The sequence below is a fragment of the Cinclus cinclus genome, chromosome 35 (assembly GCF_963662255.1).
Source record: "Cinclus cinclus chromosome 35, bCinCin1.1, whole genome shotgun sequence".
Lineage (NCBI taxonomy): Eukaryota > Metazoa > Chordata > Aves > Passeriformes > Cinclidae > Cinclus > Cinclus cinclus.
In genome coordinates this window covers 751,503-767,450 of record NC_085080.1, presented here as the reverse complement: position 1 = coordinate 767,450, position 15,948 = coordinate 751,503, and the positions used below count along the sequence as shown (strand labels likewise).

At 59.5% G+C, this 15,948-nt stretch overlaps 1 protein-coding gene across 1 annotated transcript in view; it reads left to right on the top strand.

The window, feature by feature from the left end:
• Window positions 1-15,948, top strand: part of SYNGAP1 (synaptic Ras GTPase activating protein 1) — a 45,119-nt gene that overhangs the window by 5,893 nt on the left and 23,278 nt on the right. Inside the window, exons 4-8 of the mRNA XM_062512249.1 lie at window positions 3,351-3,448; window positions 6,458-6,579; window positions 7,966-8,119; window positions 9,775-9,873; window positions 14,638-15,192. Of these exons, the coding sequence (XP_062368233.1) occupies window positions 3,351-3,448; window positions 6,458-6,579; window positions 7,966-8,119; window positions 9,775-9,873; window positions 14,638-15,192 (1,028 nt within the window). The remainder of the gene's footprint in view (window positions 1-3,350; window positions 3,449-6,457; window positions 6,580-7,965; window positions 8,120-9,774; window positions 9,874-14,637; window positions 15,193-15,948) is intronic.

Here is a 15,948-nt window from a genome sequence, read left to right as displayed (position 1 = left end):
GGGCGTGGCCTCCTCCCTTTTCGGGGCGTGGCCTCCCCCACGCGGGGCGTGGCCCAGGACGCCGTAGGCGTGTCCCTAGCGCGGTGGGCGTGGTTTGAGCGCGGTGGGCGGGGCCTCCCGAGCGCGGGGCGGCGGCGGCGGCGCCGGGTGAGTGAGGGGGGGGCGAGTGTGCAAAGGGGGGGGGGGCGAGTGTGCAAAAGGGGGGGGCGAGTGTGCGAGGAGAGCGTGTCCGGAGGGGGGAGGGGCAGGGCCGGCCCTCCCCCCCCCTCCCGGAGAGAGCGGGGAGGGGGAGGGGCAGCGGGGGCGGCGCGCGGAGCCGCGAGAGGGGGGAGGGGGGAGGGGAGGGGGAGTGAGTGTGCAAAAAGGGGGAGGGGGGCGAGTGTGAGAAGGGGGGGCGTGGGAAGGGGAGAGGGAGCCGGGTGAGTGTGCAAGGGTGGGGGAGGGGGCTCAGGTGAGTGTGCAAGGGCCAGGGAGGGTTCAGGTGAGTGTGCAAAGGCTGGGGGGTTCAGGTGAGTGTGCAAGGGTGGGGGGTTCAGGTGAGTGTGCAAGGGTGGGGGGTTCAGGTGGGTACAGGGCTCAGGTGAGTGTACAAGGGTCAGGTGAGTGGGGGACCAGGTGAGTGTGCAAGGCCCCAGGTGTGTGTGGTCTGTGCCTCTCCCCCCCAGGTGTGTGTGTGCCCCTCCCCCCCAGGTGTGTCTCAGCCCCTCCCCCCCAGGTGTGTGTGTGCCCCTCCCCCCCAGGTGTGTCTCAGCCCCTCCCCCCCAGGTGTGTGTGCCCCTCCCCCCCAGGTGTGTGTGCCCCTCCCCATCAGGTGAGTGTGTGCCCCCCCCAGGTGAGTGTGTGCCCCCCCCAGGTGCGCTCCCCCCCCAGGTGAGTGTGTGCCGCCCCCAGGTGCGCTCCCCCCCCGCCGCCCCCCCCGGATGCTCGCGGGGGTCGCGCTGGCCCCGCCGGGGGGGCTCGGGGGGGCCCCGGGGCCGCTCTAGGACCATGTGGGGCCCCCCCGCCGCGCCCCCCCCCCAAATCTCGGGGTCCCCCTGGACCCTGGGACCCCCCCCCGGCCCCCGCCTGGGCCCCGAGGGCGGCAGCAGCACCGTGGCCGGTAGGAAATTTGGGGAGGGGGCCAGGATTTGGGGAGGGGGGCTCAGATTTGGGGAGGGGGGGCAGGATTTGGGGAGGGGGGCTCAGATTTGGGGAGGGGGCTCAGATTTGGGGAGGGCAGGCAGGATTTGGGGAGGGGGGGCAGGATTTGGGGAGGGGGGCTCAGATTTGGGGAGGGGGCTTTGGGTGAACTACAGGGTCTGGGGGAGGGGGAAGAATTTGGGGGCTTTTGGGGGGGTTTCAGAGGGGCAGAATTAAAGGGACCCCAAATTTGGGGAGGGGGGGTTAAGGGGGGGTGGAATTAGGGGGACCCAAATTTGGGGTGGGGTCTAAAATTTGGGGGGGGGGGGGTGTCCCAGATTTGAGGAGGGGGGAAGATTCGGGGGGGGTTGAGGAGTTTTTTTTTTTGGGGGGGGGGGGGTTAAAGAGATTTGGGGGTGCAGAGTGAAGGGGGGAGGGTCCCAAAATTTGGGGTGGGGTCAGGGAAAGAATTTTGGGGGGAACACCAAAAATGGGGGGTGGGCCAAAAAATTTGGGGGTGGGGAGGAGTGAGGGGACCCCCGGGGGCAGCTGGGACCCCCCAGAGCTTCCCCAAATCCCCCCCAAATCCCCCCCAAATCTCCCCCAAATCCCCCCCAAATCTCCCCCAAATCTTCCACAAATCTCCCCCAAATCTTCCACAAATCTCCCCCAAATTTCCCCCCAAATCTCCCCCCAAATTTCCCCCCAAACTTCCCCCCAATTCCCCCAAATTTCCCCCCAAATTTCCCCCCAAACTTCCCCCCAATTCCCCCAAATTTTCCCCCAAATTTTCCCCCAAATTTCCCCCCAAATTTCCCCCAAATTTCCTCTTCCTTCCCCCCTTTTGGCTGTGGATTTGGGGATTTATTTTTGGGGTATTCACAGGTCAGGAGTGGAATTTTTGGGGACCCCCCCCCCCGAATTTTGGGGTCCCCTCACTCCCCGTGACCCCCCCAAAATCCCCCCCAGACCCCAAATCCCCCCTCCCATTCCCCTTGGGGTGGATTTTGGGACCCCCAGAGGATTTGGGGTTGGGATTTTGGGGTTCCCCCACGTCAGGGTTGGGATTTTGGGGTCTCCCCGGATTTTGGGGTGGGATTTTGGGGTCTCCCTGGATTTTTGGGGTTGGGATTCTGGGGTCTCCCCAGATTTTGGGGTTGGGATTTTTTTGGTCTCCCCAGGTTTTGGGGTTGGGATTTTGGGGTCTTCTGAGATTCTGGGCTCTCTCAAAATTTGGGGTTGGGATTTTGGGGTCTCCCCGGATTTTGGGGTGGGATTTTGGGGTTTCCCTGGATTTTTTGGGTTGGGATTTTGGGGTCTCCCCAGATTTTCGGTTGGGATTTTTGAGTCTCCCCAGGGTTTTGGGTTGAGATTTTGGGGTCTTCCAAGATTCTGGGCTCTCTCAAAATTTGGGGTTGGGGTTTTGGGGTCTCCCTGGATTTTGGGCTCTTCCCGGATTTTGGGGTTGGGATTTTGGGGTCTCTCCAGATTTTGGGTTGGGATGTTTGGGTGTCTCCAGGTTTTGGGTTGGGATTTTGGGGTCTCCCCTGATTTTGGGTTGGGATTTTGGGCTCTCCCCAGGTTTTCGGGTTGAGATTTTGGGGTCTCCCCGGATTTTGGGATGGGATTTTGGGCTCTCCCCGGATTTTGGGTTGGGATTTTGGGCTCTCCCCAGGTTTTGGGGTTGGGATTTTGGGCTCTCCCCGGATTTTTGGGGTTGGGATTTTGGGCTCTCCCCAGGTTTTGGGGTTGGGATTTTGGGCTCTCCCCGGATTTGGGGTTGGGATTTTGGGCTCTCCCCAGGTTTTGGGGTTGGGATTTTGGGCTCTCCCCGGATTTTGGGGTTGGGATTTTGGGCTCTCCCCGGATTTTGGGGTTGGGATTTTGGGCTCTCCCCGGATTTTGGGTTGGGATTTTGGGCTCTCCCCAGGTTTTGGGGTTGGGATTTTGGGCTCTCCCCGGATTTTGGGGTTGGGATTTTGGGCTCTCCCCAGGTTTTGGGGTTGGGATTTTGGGCTCTCCCCAGGTTTTGGGGTTGGGATTTTGGGCTCTCCCCAGGTTTTGGGGTTGGGATTTTGGGCTCTCCCCGGATTTTGGATTGGGATTTTGGGGTCTCCCCGGATTTTGGGTTGGGATTTTGGGGTCTCTCCAGGTTTTGGGGTGGGGTCCAGGTTCCCGCCGGGTTTTGGGGTGCCCTGACCCCCCGGTGCCCCCCCAATCCCAATTCCCAGATTACCACGGCGGCCGCTCCCGCAGGAAGAGCGTTCCCGGGGGGAAGCAGTTCAGCATCAACATGGACGCGCCGCCCGCGCCCCCCTTCCGGCCCTCGGTGAGCCCCCGTCGCCATGGCAACCGCGGCGGGCCCGTCGCCATGGTTACCGTCATCCCACCTCCATCATCTGTCGCCATGGTTACCGTCCTCTCCATCAAACATCACCATGGTTTCCATGGTCCCTATATGCCTGTTGCCATGGTTACCACTGTCACCATCATCCGTTGCCATAGTTACCACGATCCTCGTCATCCGTTGCCATAGTTACCACGATCCTTGTCATACGTTGCCATGGTTACCATGATTTTCTTCTCCCGAGCCTGTTGCCTTGGTTATTTGGGGGGTAACTGTTGCCATGGTTACCGTGGTCCCAATACAACCCTGATACCATGGTTTCCCACACAACCGTTGCCATGGTTACCGTGGTCCCAATACATCCCCTGTTGCCATGGTCACTCAATCACACGCCCGTTGCCATAGTTACTGTGGTACCCAGGCAGCCGTTGCCATGGTTACCGGAGTTCCCAATCACCTGTACCCATGGTCGCACAGCCGAGCCCCGTTGCCATGGCTACCGTGGACCACCACTTCCGCATCGCCGTGGTTGCTGTGGTCCCGCACATTCCGGTTGCCATGGTTACCCCATCCCGGGCCTGTTCCTGTGGCCCAGCACGTCCCGGTTGCCGTGGTTACCATGGCCCCTCTGCCATGGTTCCTGTGGTCCCCATGTCCCCGTTGCCATGGCGACTCTTCACCTGTCGCTGTGGGAACTGTGATGCTTCACTCCTGTCGCCATGGCAACCATGGCCCTGTGTCGCTGGTTACCATGGTAACCCGGTAACCCAGGTGAGGGGTGATCTCTTGCCATGGTAACCAGGTAAACCAGGTCCTGCCCAGTCCGTCACCATGGTAACCAGATAACCTGGATCTGGAATCACCCGTTGCCATGGTAACTATATAATCCAAGTCTGAAATAAGGCGTTGTCATGGCAACCAGGTAACCAGGATCTGGACTAACCCGTTACCATAGTAACCAGAATCTGGAGTAAACCATTACCATGGTAACAAGGTAACCCAGGCCCTGAAAGAACCGTTGTCATGGCAACCAGGTAACCAGGATCTGGACTAACCCGTTACCGTGGCAACCAGGTAACCCATGTCCTGAATTACCCGTTGCCATGGTAACCGGGTAACCTGGAAATTGAATAGGATGTTGCCATGGTAACGATGTCACCCAGGTCTGGGCTAATCCGTTGCCATGGTAACCCAGCAAGCCAGTTGTGGAGTAAGCCGTTGCCATGGCAACCAGAACCCGTTGCCATGGTAACCGGGGGACCCGGAATAATCCGTTGCTATGGTAACCGGGTAACCCAGGTCCACAACTGCAGCCCGTTGCCATGGCAACTGTGGCACTGATGAAACTCCATGGTGACACCGGTGACCTCCTGGTGACCCCAATGACCCCTCAGTGACCCCTGAGTGACCCCAGTGACCCATCAGTGACCCTGTGACCCCTCAGTGACCCTTCAGTGACCCCTCAGTGCCCCCAGTGACCCATCAGTGACCCTGTGACCCTTCAGTGACCCCTCAGTGACCCCTCAGTGACCCCAATGACCCCTCAGTGACCCTTCAGTGACCCCTCAGTGACCCTTCAGTGACCCCTCAGTGACCCCAGTGACCCCTCAGTGACCCTTCAGTGACCCCTCAGTAACCCCAATGACCCCTCAGTGACCCTTCAGTGACCCTTCAGTGACCCCAGTGACCCTGTGACCCCTCAGTGACCCCAATGACCCCTCAGTGACCCCTCAGTGACCCTTCAGTGACCCCTCAGTGACCCCTCAGTGCCCCCAGTGACCCATCAGTGACCCTGTGACCCCTCAGTGACCCCTCAGTGACCCCAGTGACCCCTCAGTGACCCTGTGACCCTTCAGTGACCCTTCAGTGACCCCTCAGTGACCCCAATGACCCCTCAGTGACCCTTCAGTGACCCTTCAGTGACCCCAATGACCCCTCAGTGACCCTGTGACCCTTCAGTGACCCCTCAGTGACCCCAATGACCCCTCAGTGACCCCAGTGACCCATCAGTGACCCTGTGACCCTCCAGTGACCCCTCAGTGACCCCTGAGTGACCCCTGAGTGACCCCAGTGACCCCTCAGTGACCCTTCAGTGACCTCTCAGTGACCCCTCAGTGACCCCAATGACCCCTCAGTGACCCCTCAGTGACCCTTCAGTGACCCCTCAGTGACCCTGTGACCCCTCAGTGACCCCAAATAACCCCTCAGTGACCCCTCAGTGACCCCAGTGACCCCTCAGTGACCCCAATGACCCCTCAGTGACCCCTGTGACCCCTCAGTGACCCCAATGACCCCTCAGTGACCCCAGTGACCCCCGGTGACCCCCGGTGCCCCCCAGGGACCCCCGGGTGACCCCGGTGCCCCCCGGTGACCCCCAGGTGACCCCCGGTGACCCCCGGGAGACCCCGGTGACCCACAGTGACCCCCGGGTGACCCCAGTGACCCCCGGTGACCCCCGGCGCCCCCCAGTGACCCCCGATGCCCCCCATGACCCCCGATACTCCCCAGTGACCCCCAGTGATCCCCGGTGACCCCGGTGACCCCAGTGACCCCCAGTGACCCCCGGGTGACCCCAGTGACCCCCCGTGACCCCCAGTGACCCCAGTGACCCCCGGTGACCCCCGGTGTCCCCCGGTGACCCCCCGTGACCCCCGGTGACCCCCGGTGACCCCCGGTGCCCCCCAGTGACCCCAGGTGACCCCCAGTGACCCCAGGTTACCCCCAGTGACCCCCCGTGACCCCAGTGACCCCCGGTGACCCCCGGTGCCCCCCAGTGACCCCAGGTGACCCCCAGTGACCCCAGGTTACCCCCAGTGACCCCCGGTGCCCCCCAGTGACCCCAGGTGACCCCCAGTGACCCCAGGTTACCCCCCGTGACCCCGTGACCCCGTGACCCCGTGACCCCGTGACCCCGTGACCCCGTGACCCCGTGACCCCGGTGCCCCCCCGTGACCCCGTGACCCCGTGACCCCCGGTGCCCTGTGTCCCCAGCAAGGCTTCCTGAGCCGGCGCCTCAAGAGCTCCATCAAGCGCACCAAGAGCCAGCCCAAGCTGGACCGGACCAGCAGCTTCCGGCAGATCCTGCCGCGCTTCCGGAGCGCCGACCACGACAGGTGGGCGCAGCCGGGGCACCTGGGGGCGCCTGACACACACCTAGGGCGCCTGCGGGCATCTGAGACGCACCTGGGACACACACCTGGGCACACCTGGGGGCATCTGAGACACACCTGGGGGCACCTAGGGGCACCTGGGACACGCCTGGGCACACCTGGGACACACTTGGGGACACACCTGGGCACACCTGGGACACACCTGGATACACCTGGGACACACCTGGGCGCACCTGGACACACCTGGGGACACACCTGGGGGACATCTGGGCACACCTGGGGACAGCTGGGGGCATCTGGGACACACCTGGGGCATCTGAAACACACCTGGGGCACCTGGGCACACCTGGGGACAGCTGGGGGCACCTGAGACACACCTGGGGTACCTGGGACACACCTGGGGGCACCTGGGCACACCTGGGGACAGCTGGGGGCTCCTGGGGGCACCCGGGGGCATCTGACACACACCTAGGGGCACCTGAGACACACCTGGGGGCACCTAGGGGCACCTGGGACACACCTGGGCAAACCTGGACACACCTGGGACACACCTAGGAGACCTGGACACACCTGGGGACATCAGGGCACACCTGGGGACACCACAGGGGCTTTTGGGGACATGTGGGGGCACTGGACCAGCAGCTCCCACAGCGCCGAGCGTGACAGGTACCGGCAGCACCTGGGACACACCTGGGGGACACCTGTGGGCATCCCGAGGCATCCGGGATCCCTCCCACAGCACTGGTGTCCTGAATCCACCAGGAACCCCCAAAATCCCCCCAAAATCCCCCCAAATTCCACAAAATCCCCCCAAAATCCCCCCAAAATCCCCTCAAATCCCCCAAATCCCCCCAAAATCCCCCCAAAATCCCCCCAAATTCCACAAAATCCCCCAAAATCCCCCCAAAATCCCCCCAAATTCCACAAAATCCCCCAAAATCCCCCCAAATTCCCCAAAAATCTCCCCAAATCCCCTCAGAATTCCCCAAAAACTCCCCAAATTCCCCAAAACTCCCCCCAAAATCTCCCCAAACCTCCCCAAATCCCCCCAAAATACCCAAAAATTCCCCCAAAATCTCCCCGAATCCCTCCAAATCCCCCCCAAATTCCCCAAAAATCCCCCCAAAATCTCCCCAAACCTCCCCAAATCCCCCCAAATTCCCCAAAATCTCCCCCAACCCCCCCCATTTCCCCAAAAATCCCCCCAAATTCCCCAAAAATCCCCCCAAAATCTCCCCGAATCCCCCCAAATCCCCCCCAAAATCTCCCCAAAATCCCCCCAAATTCCCCAAAAATCCCCCCAAAATCATCCCAGATCCCCTCCAAATCCCCCCCAGCTGCCCCCGGAGTTCCCGGCGTTCCCCCAGAATTCCCGAATTCCCGCCGCAGGGCCCGGCTGATGCAGAGCTTTAAGGAGTCGCACTCGCACGAGTCGCTGCTGAGCCCCTCGAGCGCGGCCGAGGCGCTGGAGCTGAACCTGGACGAGGATTCCATCATCAAGGCCGTGCACAGCAGCATCCTGGGCCAGGAGTTCTGCTTCGAGGTGGGAACGCCGGGAATTCGGGAACGCCGGGATTGTCCGGGGAGTTCGGGAACGCCGGGATTGTTCGGGGGAGTTTGGGAACGCCGGGATTGTTCGGGGGAGTTCGGGAACGCCGGGATTGTTTGGGGGAGTTCGGGAACGCCGGGATTGTCCTGGGGAGTTCGGGAACGCCGGGATTGTTTGGGGGAGTTCGGGAACGCCGGGATTGTCCTGGGGAGTTCGGGAACGCCGGGATTGTTCGGGGGAGTTCAGGAACGCCGGGATTGTCCGGGGAGTTCGGGAACGCCGGGATTGTTTGGGGGAGTTTGGGAATGCCGGGATTGTTCGGGGGAGTTTGGGAACGCCGGGATTGTCCGGGGAGTTTGGGAACGCCGGCGTTCCGCGGGAATTCAGGAACGCCGGGATTGTCTGGGGAGTTTGGGAATTCCGGGATTGTCCGGGGAGTTCGGGAATTCCGGCGTTCCGCAGGAATTCGGGAATTCCGGGATTATCCGGGGAGTTTGGGAACGCCGGGATTGTCCGGGCAGTTCAGGAATGCCAGCGTTCCGTGGGAATTCCGGAACGCCGGGATTGTCTGGGAGTTTGGGAATTCCGGGATTGTCCGGGGAGTTAGGGAACGCCGGCGTTCCACGGGAATTTGGGAACGCCGGCATTCCGTGTGAATTTGGGAACCCCGGGATTGTCCGGGGAGTTCAGGAACGCCAGCGTTCCACGAGAATTTGGGAATTCCGGGATTATCTGGGAGTTTGGGAATTCCAGGATTGTCCGGGGACTTCGGGAATGCCGGCATTCCGCAGGAAATCCGGAACGCCGGGATTGTCTGGGAGTTTGGGAATTCTGGCGTTCCGCAGGAATTCGGGAATGCTGGGATTGTCTGGGAGTTTGGGAATTCCGGGATTGTCGGGTAGTTCGGGAATTCTGGGATTCCGCGGGACTTCACGAATGCCAGGATTCCGTGGGAATTCGGGAACGCCAGGCTTGTCTGGGAGTTTGGGAATTCTGGGATTGTGCTGGGAGTTCGGGAATGCCGGCGTTCCGCGGGAATTCGCAAATGCCAGGATTCTGCGGGAATTGGGGAATTCCGGAATTGTCCAGGAATTCAGGGATTCTGGGATTCTGCGGGAACTGAGGAATGACAGGATTGACCGGGAGTTTGGGAATGCCGGGATTCCGTGGGAATTGGGGAATTTCAGCATTCTGTGGGAATTGGGGAATGCCTGGATTATCCGGGAATTCCGGGATTCTGCTGGAATTCGGGAATTCTGGGATTCCGCGGGAATTGGGGAATGCTGGGATAGCGTAGGAATTCAGGAATGCTGGGGTACCCCAGTAATTCGGGAATTCCGTGATTCTGCGGGAATTCCAGGATTCTGCGGGAATTCAGGAATTCTGGGATTCTCCAGGAATTCGGGAATTCCGGGATTCTGGGGGAATTGGGGAATGCCGGGATTGTCCAGGAGTTTGGGAATTTTGGGATTCTGTGGGAATTGGAGAATTCCGGGATTCCCCAGGAATTTGGGAATGCCGGGATTCTGCGAGAATTCCGGGACTCTGGAATGCCGGGATCCTCTGGGAAAGGGGGGAATTCCGGGATTCTGCGGGAATCGGGGAATTCCCGGGGCCCTGGCTCACCTGGAGGGGGGCGCTGCCCTCAGGTGACGACGGCGTCCGGCACCAAATGTTTCGCCTGTCGGTCGGCGGCCGAGAGGGACAAATGGATCGAGAACCTGCAGAGGGCCGTGAAACCCAACAAGGTGGGAGTGGGCTACTGGGAACTGGGGTGGGGCTACTGGGAGTGGGGGAGGGCTACTGGGAACTGGGGTGGGGCTACTGGGAGTGGGGGAGGGGCTACTGGGAATAGGGCTATTAGGAATGGGAGTGGTCAGTTGGTCATGGGAGTGGTCAATTGGTCATGAGAGTGGTCAGTTGGTCATGGGAGTGGTCAATTGGTCATGGGAGTGGTCAGTGGGTCATGGGAGTGGTCAGTTGGTCATGGGAGTGGTCAATTGGTCATGGGAGTGGTCAGTTGGTCATGGGAAGGTCAGTTGGTCATGGGAAGGTCAGTTGGTCATGGGAAGGTCAGTTGGTCATGGGAGTGGTCAGTGGGTCATGGGAGTGGTCAGTGGGTCATGGGAGGGTCAGTTGGTCATGGGAGTGGTCAGTTGGTCATGGGAGTGGTCAGTTGGTCATGGGAAGGTCAGTTGGTCATGGGAGTGGTCAGTTGGTCATGGGAGGGTCAGTTGGTCATGGGAGTGGTCAGTTGGTCATGGGAGTGGTCAATTGGTCATGGGAGGGTCAGTTGGTCATGGGAGGGTCAGTTGGTCATGGGAGGGTCAGTGGGTCATGGGAGTGGTCAATTGGTCATGGGAGGGTCAGTTGGTCATGGGAGGGTCAGTTGGTCATGGGAGTGGTCAGTGGGTCATGGGAGTGGTCAATTGGTCATGGGAGGGTCAGTTGGTCATGGGAGTGGTCAGTGGGTCATGGGAGTGGTCAATTGGTCATGGGAGTGGTCAGTTGGTCATGGGAGTGGTCAGTGGGTCATGGGAGTGGTCAATTGGTCATGGGAGTGGTCAGTGGGTCATGGGAGTGGTCAATTGGTCATGGGAGGGTCAGTAGGTCATGGTAGTGGTCATTGGGTCATGGGAGTGGTCAATTGGTCATGGGAGTGGTCAGTTGGTCATGGGACTGGTCAATTGGTCATGGGAGGGTCAGTTGGTCATGGGAGTGGTCAGTTGGTCATGGGAGTGGTCAGTGGGTCATGGGAAGGTCAGTTGGTCATGGGAGGGTCAGTTGGTCATGGGAAGGTCAGTTGGTCATGGGAGGGTCAGTTGGTCATGGGAGTGGTCAATTGGTCATGGGAGTGGTCAGTTGGTCATGGGAAGGTCAGTTGGTCATGGGAAGGTCAGTTGGTCATGGGAGTGGTCAGTGGGTCATGGGAGTGGTCAGTGGGTCATGGGAGGGTCAGTTGGTCATGGGAGTGGTCAGTTGGTCATGGGAGTGGTCAATTGGTCATGGGAGGGTCAGTTGGTCATGGGAGGGTCAGTTGGTCATGGGAGGGTCAGTTGGTCATGGGAGTGGTCAATTGGTCATGGGAGGGTCAGTTGGTCATGGGAGGGTCAGTTGGTCATGGGAGTGGTCAGTTGGTCATGGGAGTGGTCAATTGGTCATGGGAGGGTCAGTTGGTCATGGGAGTGGTCAGTGGGTCATGGGAGTGGTCAATTGGTCATGGGAGTGGTCAGTTGGTCATGGGAGTGGTCAGTGGGTCATGGGAGTGGTCAATTGGTCATGGGAGTGGTCAGTGGGTCATGGGAGTGGTCAATTGGTCATGGGAGGGTCAGTTGGTCATGGGAGTGGTCATTGGGTCATGGGAGTGGTCAATTGGTCATGGGAGTGGTCAGTTGGTCATGGGACTGGTCAATTGGTCATGGGAGGGTCAGTTGGTCATGGGAGTGGTCAGTTGGTCATGGGAGTGGTCAGTGGGTCATGGGAGTGGTCAATTGGTCATGGGAGTGGTCAATTGGTCATGGGAGGGTCAGTTGGTCATGGGAGTGGTCAATTGGTCATGGGAGTGGTCAGCTGGTGATGGTGAACTGGTCACATGGGGGTGAACTGGTCGTCGGGATGGTGATGTGGTGGGACTGGAAATGGACAGCTGGTGTTCATGATTAACTGGTCCTGGGAATGGTCAGGTGGGGTCAATGGTCAGTTGGGGTCAATGGTCAGGTGGGGTCAATGGTCAGGTGGTGTCAATGGTCAGGTGGGGTCAATGGTCAGGTGGGGTCAATGGTCAGGTGGGGTCATTGGTCAGGTGGGGTCAATGATCAGGTGGGGTCAATGGTCAGGTGGGGTCAATGGTCAGGTGGGGTCAATGATCAGGTGGGGTCAATGGTCAGGTGGGGTCAATGATCAGGTGGGGTCATTGGTCAGGTGGGGTCATTGGTCAGGTGGGGTCAATGATCAGGTGGGGTCATTGTTCAGGTGGGGTCAATGGTCAGGTGGGGTCAATGGTCAGGTGGGGTCATTGGTCAGGTGGGGTCAATGGTCAGTTGGGGTCAATGGTCAGGTGGGGTCATTGTTCAGGTGGGGTCAATGGTCAGGTGGGGTCAATGGTCAGGTGGGGTCAATGATCAGGTGGGGTCAATGGTCAGTTGGGGTCAATGGTCAGGTGGGGTCAATGATCAGGTGGGGTCAATGGTCAGGTGGGGTCAATGGTCAGGTGGGGTCAATGATCAGGTGGGGTCATTGGTCAGGTGGGGTCAATGGTCAATTGGGGTCAATGGTCAGGTGGGGTCAATGGTCAGGTGGGGTCAATGGTCAGGTGGGGTCAATGGTCAGGTGGGGTCAATGGTCAGGTGGTATCAGTGGTCAGTTGGGGTCAATGGTCAGGTGGGGTCAATGGTCAGTTGGGGTCAATGATCAGGTGGGGTCAATGGTCAGGTGGGGTCAATGATCAGGTGGGGTCATTGGTCAGGTGGGGTCAATGGTCAGTTGGGGTCAATGGTCAGGTGGGGTCATTGTTCAGGTGGGGTCAATGGTCAGGTGGGGTCAATGGTCAGTTGGGGTCAATGGTCAGGTGGGGTCAATGGTCAGGTGGTGTTTGATGGTCAGTTGGTGTTTGATGGTCACCTGGCATTCACGGTCACCTGGTGGCAATGGGGATGGTCACCTGGTGTCGATGCCAACCGGGCTCAGGACAGTCCGGCCACAGTTCTGGGCCTGCTCCATGGGCGTTGCCACTCCCCTGGCGCCCTGAAGATGTGGTGACCACTGACCACGGGGCGCCCGATAACCACGTAGAGACCACTGACCGCACAGTGACCACTGATGGAACAGTGACCACCGACCACACAGTGACCACTGACCGCGCAGTGACCACCGACCACACAGTGACCACTGACCACGGGGCGCCCGATAACCACGTAGAGACCACCGACCGCACAGTGACCACTGACGGCACAGTGACCACTGACCACACAGTGACCACTGACCGCACAGTGACCACTGACCACGCAGTGACCACTGACCACACAGTGACCACTGACCACGGGGCGCCCGATAACCACGTAGAGACCACTGACCGCACAGTGACCACTGATGGAACAGTGACCACCGACCACACAGTGACCACTGACCGCACAGTGACCACTGACCACGCAGTGACCACTGACCACACAGTGACCACTGACCACGGGGCGCCCGATAACCACGTAGAGACCACTGACCGCACAGTGACCACTGATGGAACAGTGACCACCGACCACACAGTGACCACTGACCGCACAGTGACCACTGACCACGCAGTGACCACTGACCACACAGTGACCACTGACCACGGGGCGCCCGATAACCACGTAGAGACCACTGACCGCACAGTGACCACTGATGGAACAGTGACCACCGACCACACAGTGACCACTGACCACGCAGTGACCACTGACCGCACAGTGACCACTGACCACGCAGTGACCACTGACTGAACAGTGACCACCAACCACGCAGTGACCACTGACCACAGAGTGACCACTGATGGAACAGTGACCACCGACCACACAGTGACCACTGACCACGCAGTGACCACTGACCGCACAGTGACCACTGACCACGCAGTGACCACTGACTGAACAGTGACCACTGACCGAACAGTGACCACTGACCACACAGTGACCACTGACTGAACAGTGACCACTGACTGAACAGTGACCACTGACCACACAGTGACCACTGACTGAACAGTGACCACTGACTGAACAGTGACCACTGACCACACAGTGACCACTGACCACAGAGTGACCACTGACTGAACAGTGACCACTGACTGAACAGTGACCACTGACCACACAGTGACCACCAACCACACAGTGACCACTGACTGAACAGTGACCACTGACCGCACAGTGACCACTGATGGAACAGTGACCACTGACCACACAGTGACCACCGACCACACAGTGACCACTGATGGAACAGTGACCACTGACCACACAGTGACCACTGACTGAACAGTGACCACTGACCACACAGTGACCACTGACCACACAGTGACCACTGACCACGGGGCGCCCGATAACCACGTAGAGACCACTGACCGCACAGTGACCGCTGATGGAACAGTGACCACCGACCACACAGTGACCACTGACCACGCAGTGACCACTGACCGCACAGTGACCACTGACCACACAGTGACCACTGACCGCACAGTGACCACTGACGGAACAGTGACCACTGACCACGCAGTGACCACTGACCGCACAGTGACCACTGACCACACAGTGACCACTGACTGAACAGTGACCACTGACCACACAGTGACCACTGACCACACAGTGACCACTGATGGAACAGTGACCACTGACTGAACAGTGACCACTGACCACACAGTGACCACTGACCACACAGTGACCACTGGCCAAACGGTGACCACTGACCGCACAGTGACCACTGACCACACAGTAACCACTGACCACGGGGCGCCCTCTGACCGCGCGGCGCCCGCTGACCCTGACCCCCTTCTGCAGGACAACAGCCGGCGCGTGGACAACGTGCTGAAGCTGTGGGTGATCGAGGCGCGCGACCTGCCGCCCAAGAAGCGCTACTACTGCGAGCTGTGCCTGGACGACATGCTGTACGCGCGCACCACCAGCAAGGCCCGCACCGACAACGTCTTCTGGGGCGAGCACTTCGAGTTCAACAACCTGCCGGCCGTGCGCACCATCCGCCTGCACCTCTACAAGGACACCGACAAGAAGAGGAAGAAGGACAAGAGCAACTACGTGGGCATGGTGAGCATCCCCATCGCCAGCGTCACCGGGCGCCACTTCGCCGAGCAGTGGTACCCCCTGAGCCAGCCCAGCGGCAGCAAGAGCAAGGCCGGCTGTCCGGCGCTGCGGGTCAAGAGCCGCTTCCAGACCATGAGCATCCTGCCCATGGAGCTCTACAAGGAGTTCGCCGAGTACGTCACCAACAACTACCGCATGCTCTGCGCCGTGCTGGAGCCCGTGCTCAGCGTCAAGAGCAAGGAGGAGGTGGCCTGCGCGCTGGTGCACATCCTGCAGAGCACCGGCAAGGCCAAGGTGGGGTTTGCGGGGAGGGATGGGGCTGGAGGGATTTGGGGTTGGGATGGTGGGAAGGATGGATGGATGGCGATGGATGGATGGATGATGGATGGATGGATGGATGGGTAGATGGATGATGGATGGATGGATGATGGATGGATGATGGATGGATGGATGATGGATGATGGATGGATGGATGGATGGATGATGGATGGATGGATGGATGGATGATGGATGGATGGATGGATGGATGATGGATGGATGGATGGATGATGGATGGATGATGGATGGATGGATGGATGATGGATGGATGATGGATGATGGATGGATGGATGATGGATGATGGATGGATGGATGGATGGATGATGGATGGATGGATGGATGGATGGCGATGGATGGATGGATGATGGATGGATGGATGATGGATGGATGGATGATGGATGGATGGATGGATGATGGATGATGGATGATGGATGATGGATGGATGGATGGATGGATGGATGATGGATGGATGATGGATGATGGATGGATGGATGGATGGATGATGGATGGGTAGATGGATGATGGATGGATGGATGGATGGATGGATGGATGATGGATGGATGGATGGATGATGGATGGATGATGGATGGATGGATGGATGATGGATGATGGATGGATGGATGGATGGATGATGGATAGATGGATGGATGGATGGATGGATGGATGGATGGATGATGGATGGATGATGGATGGATGATGGATGGATGGATGATGGATGGATGGATGATGGAT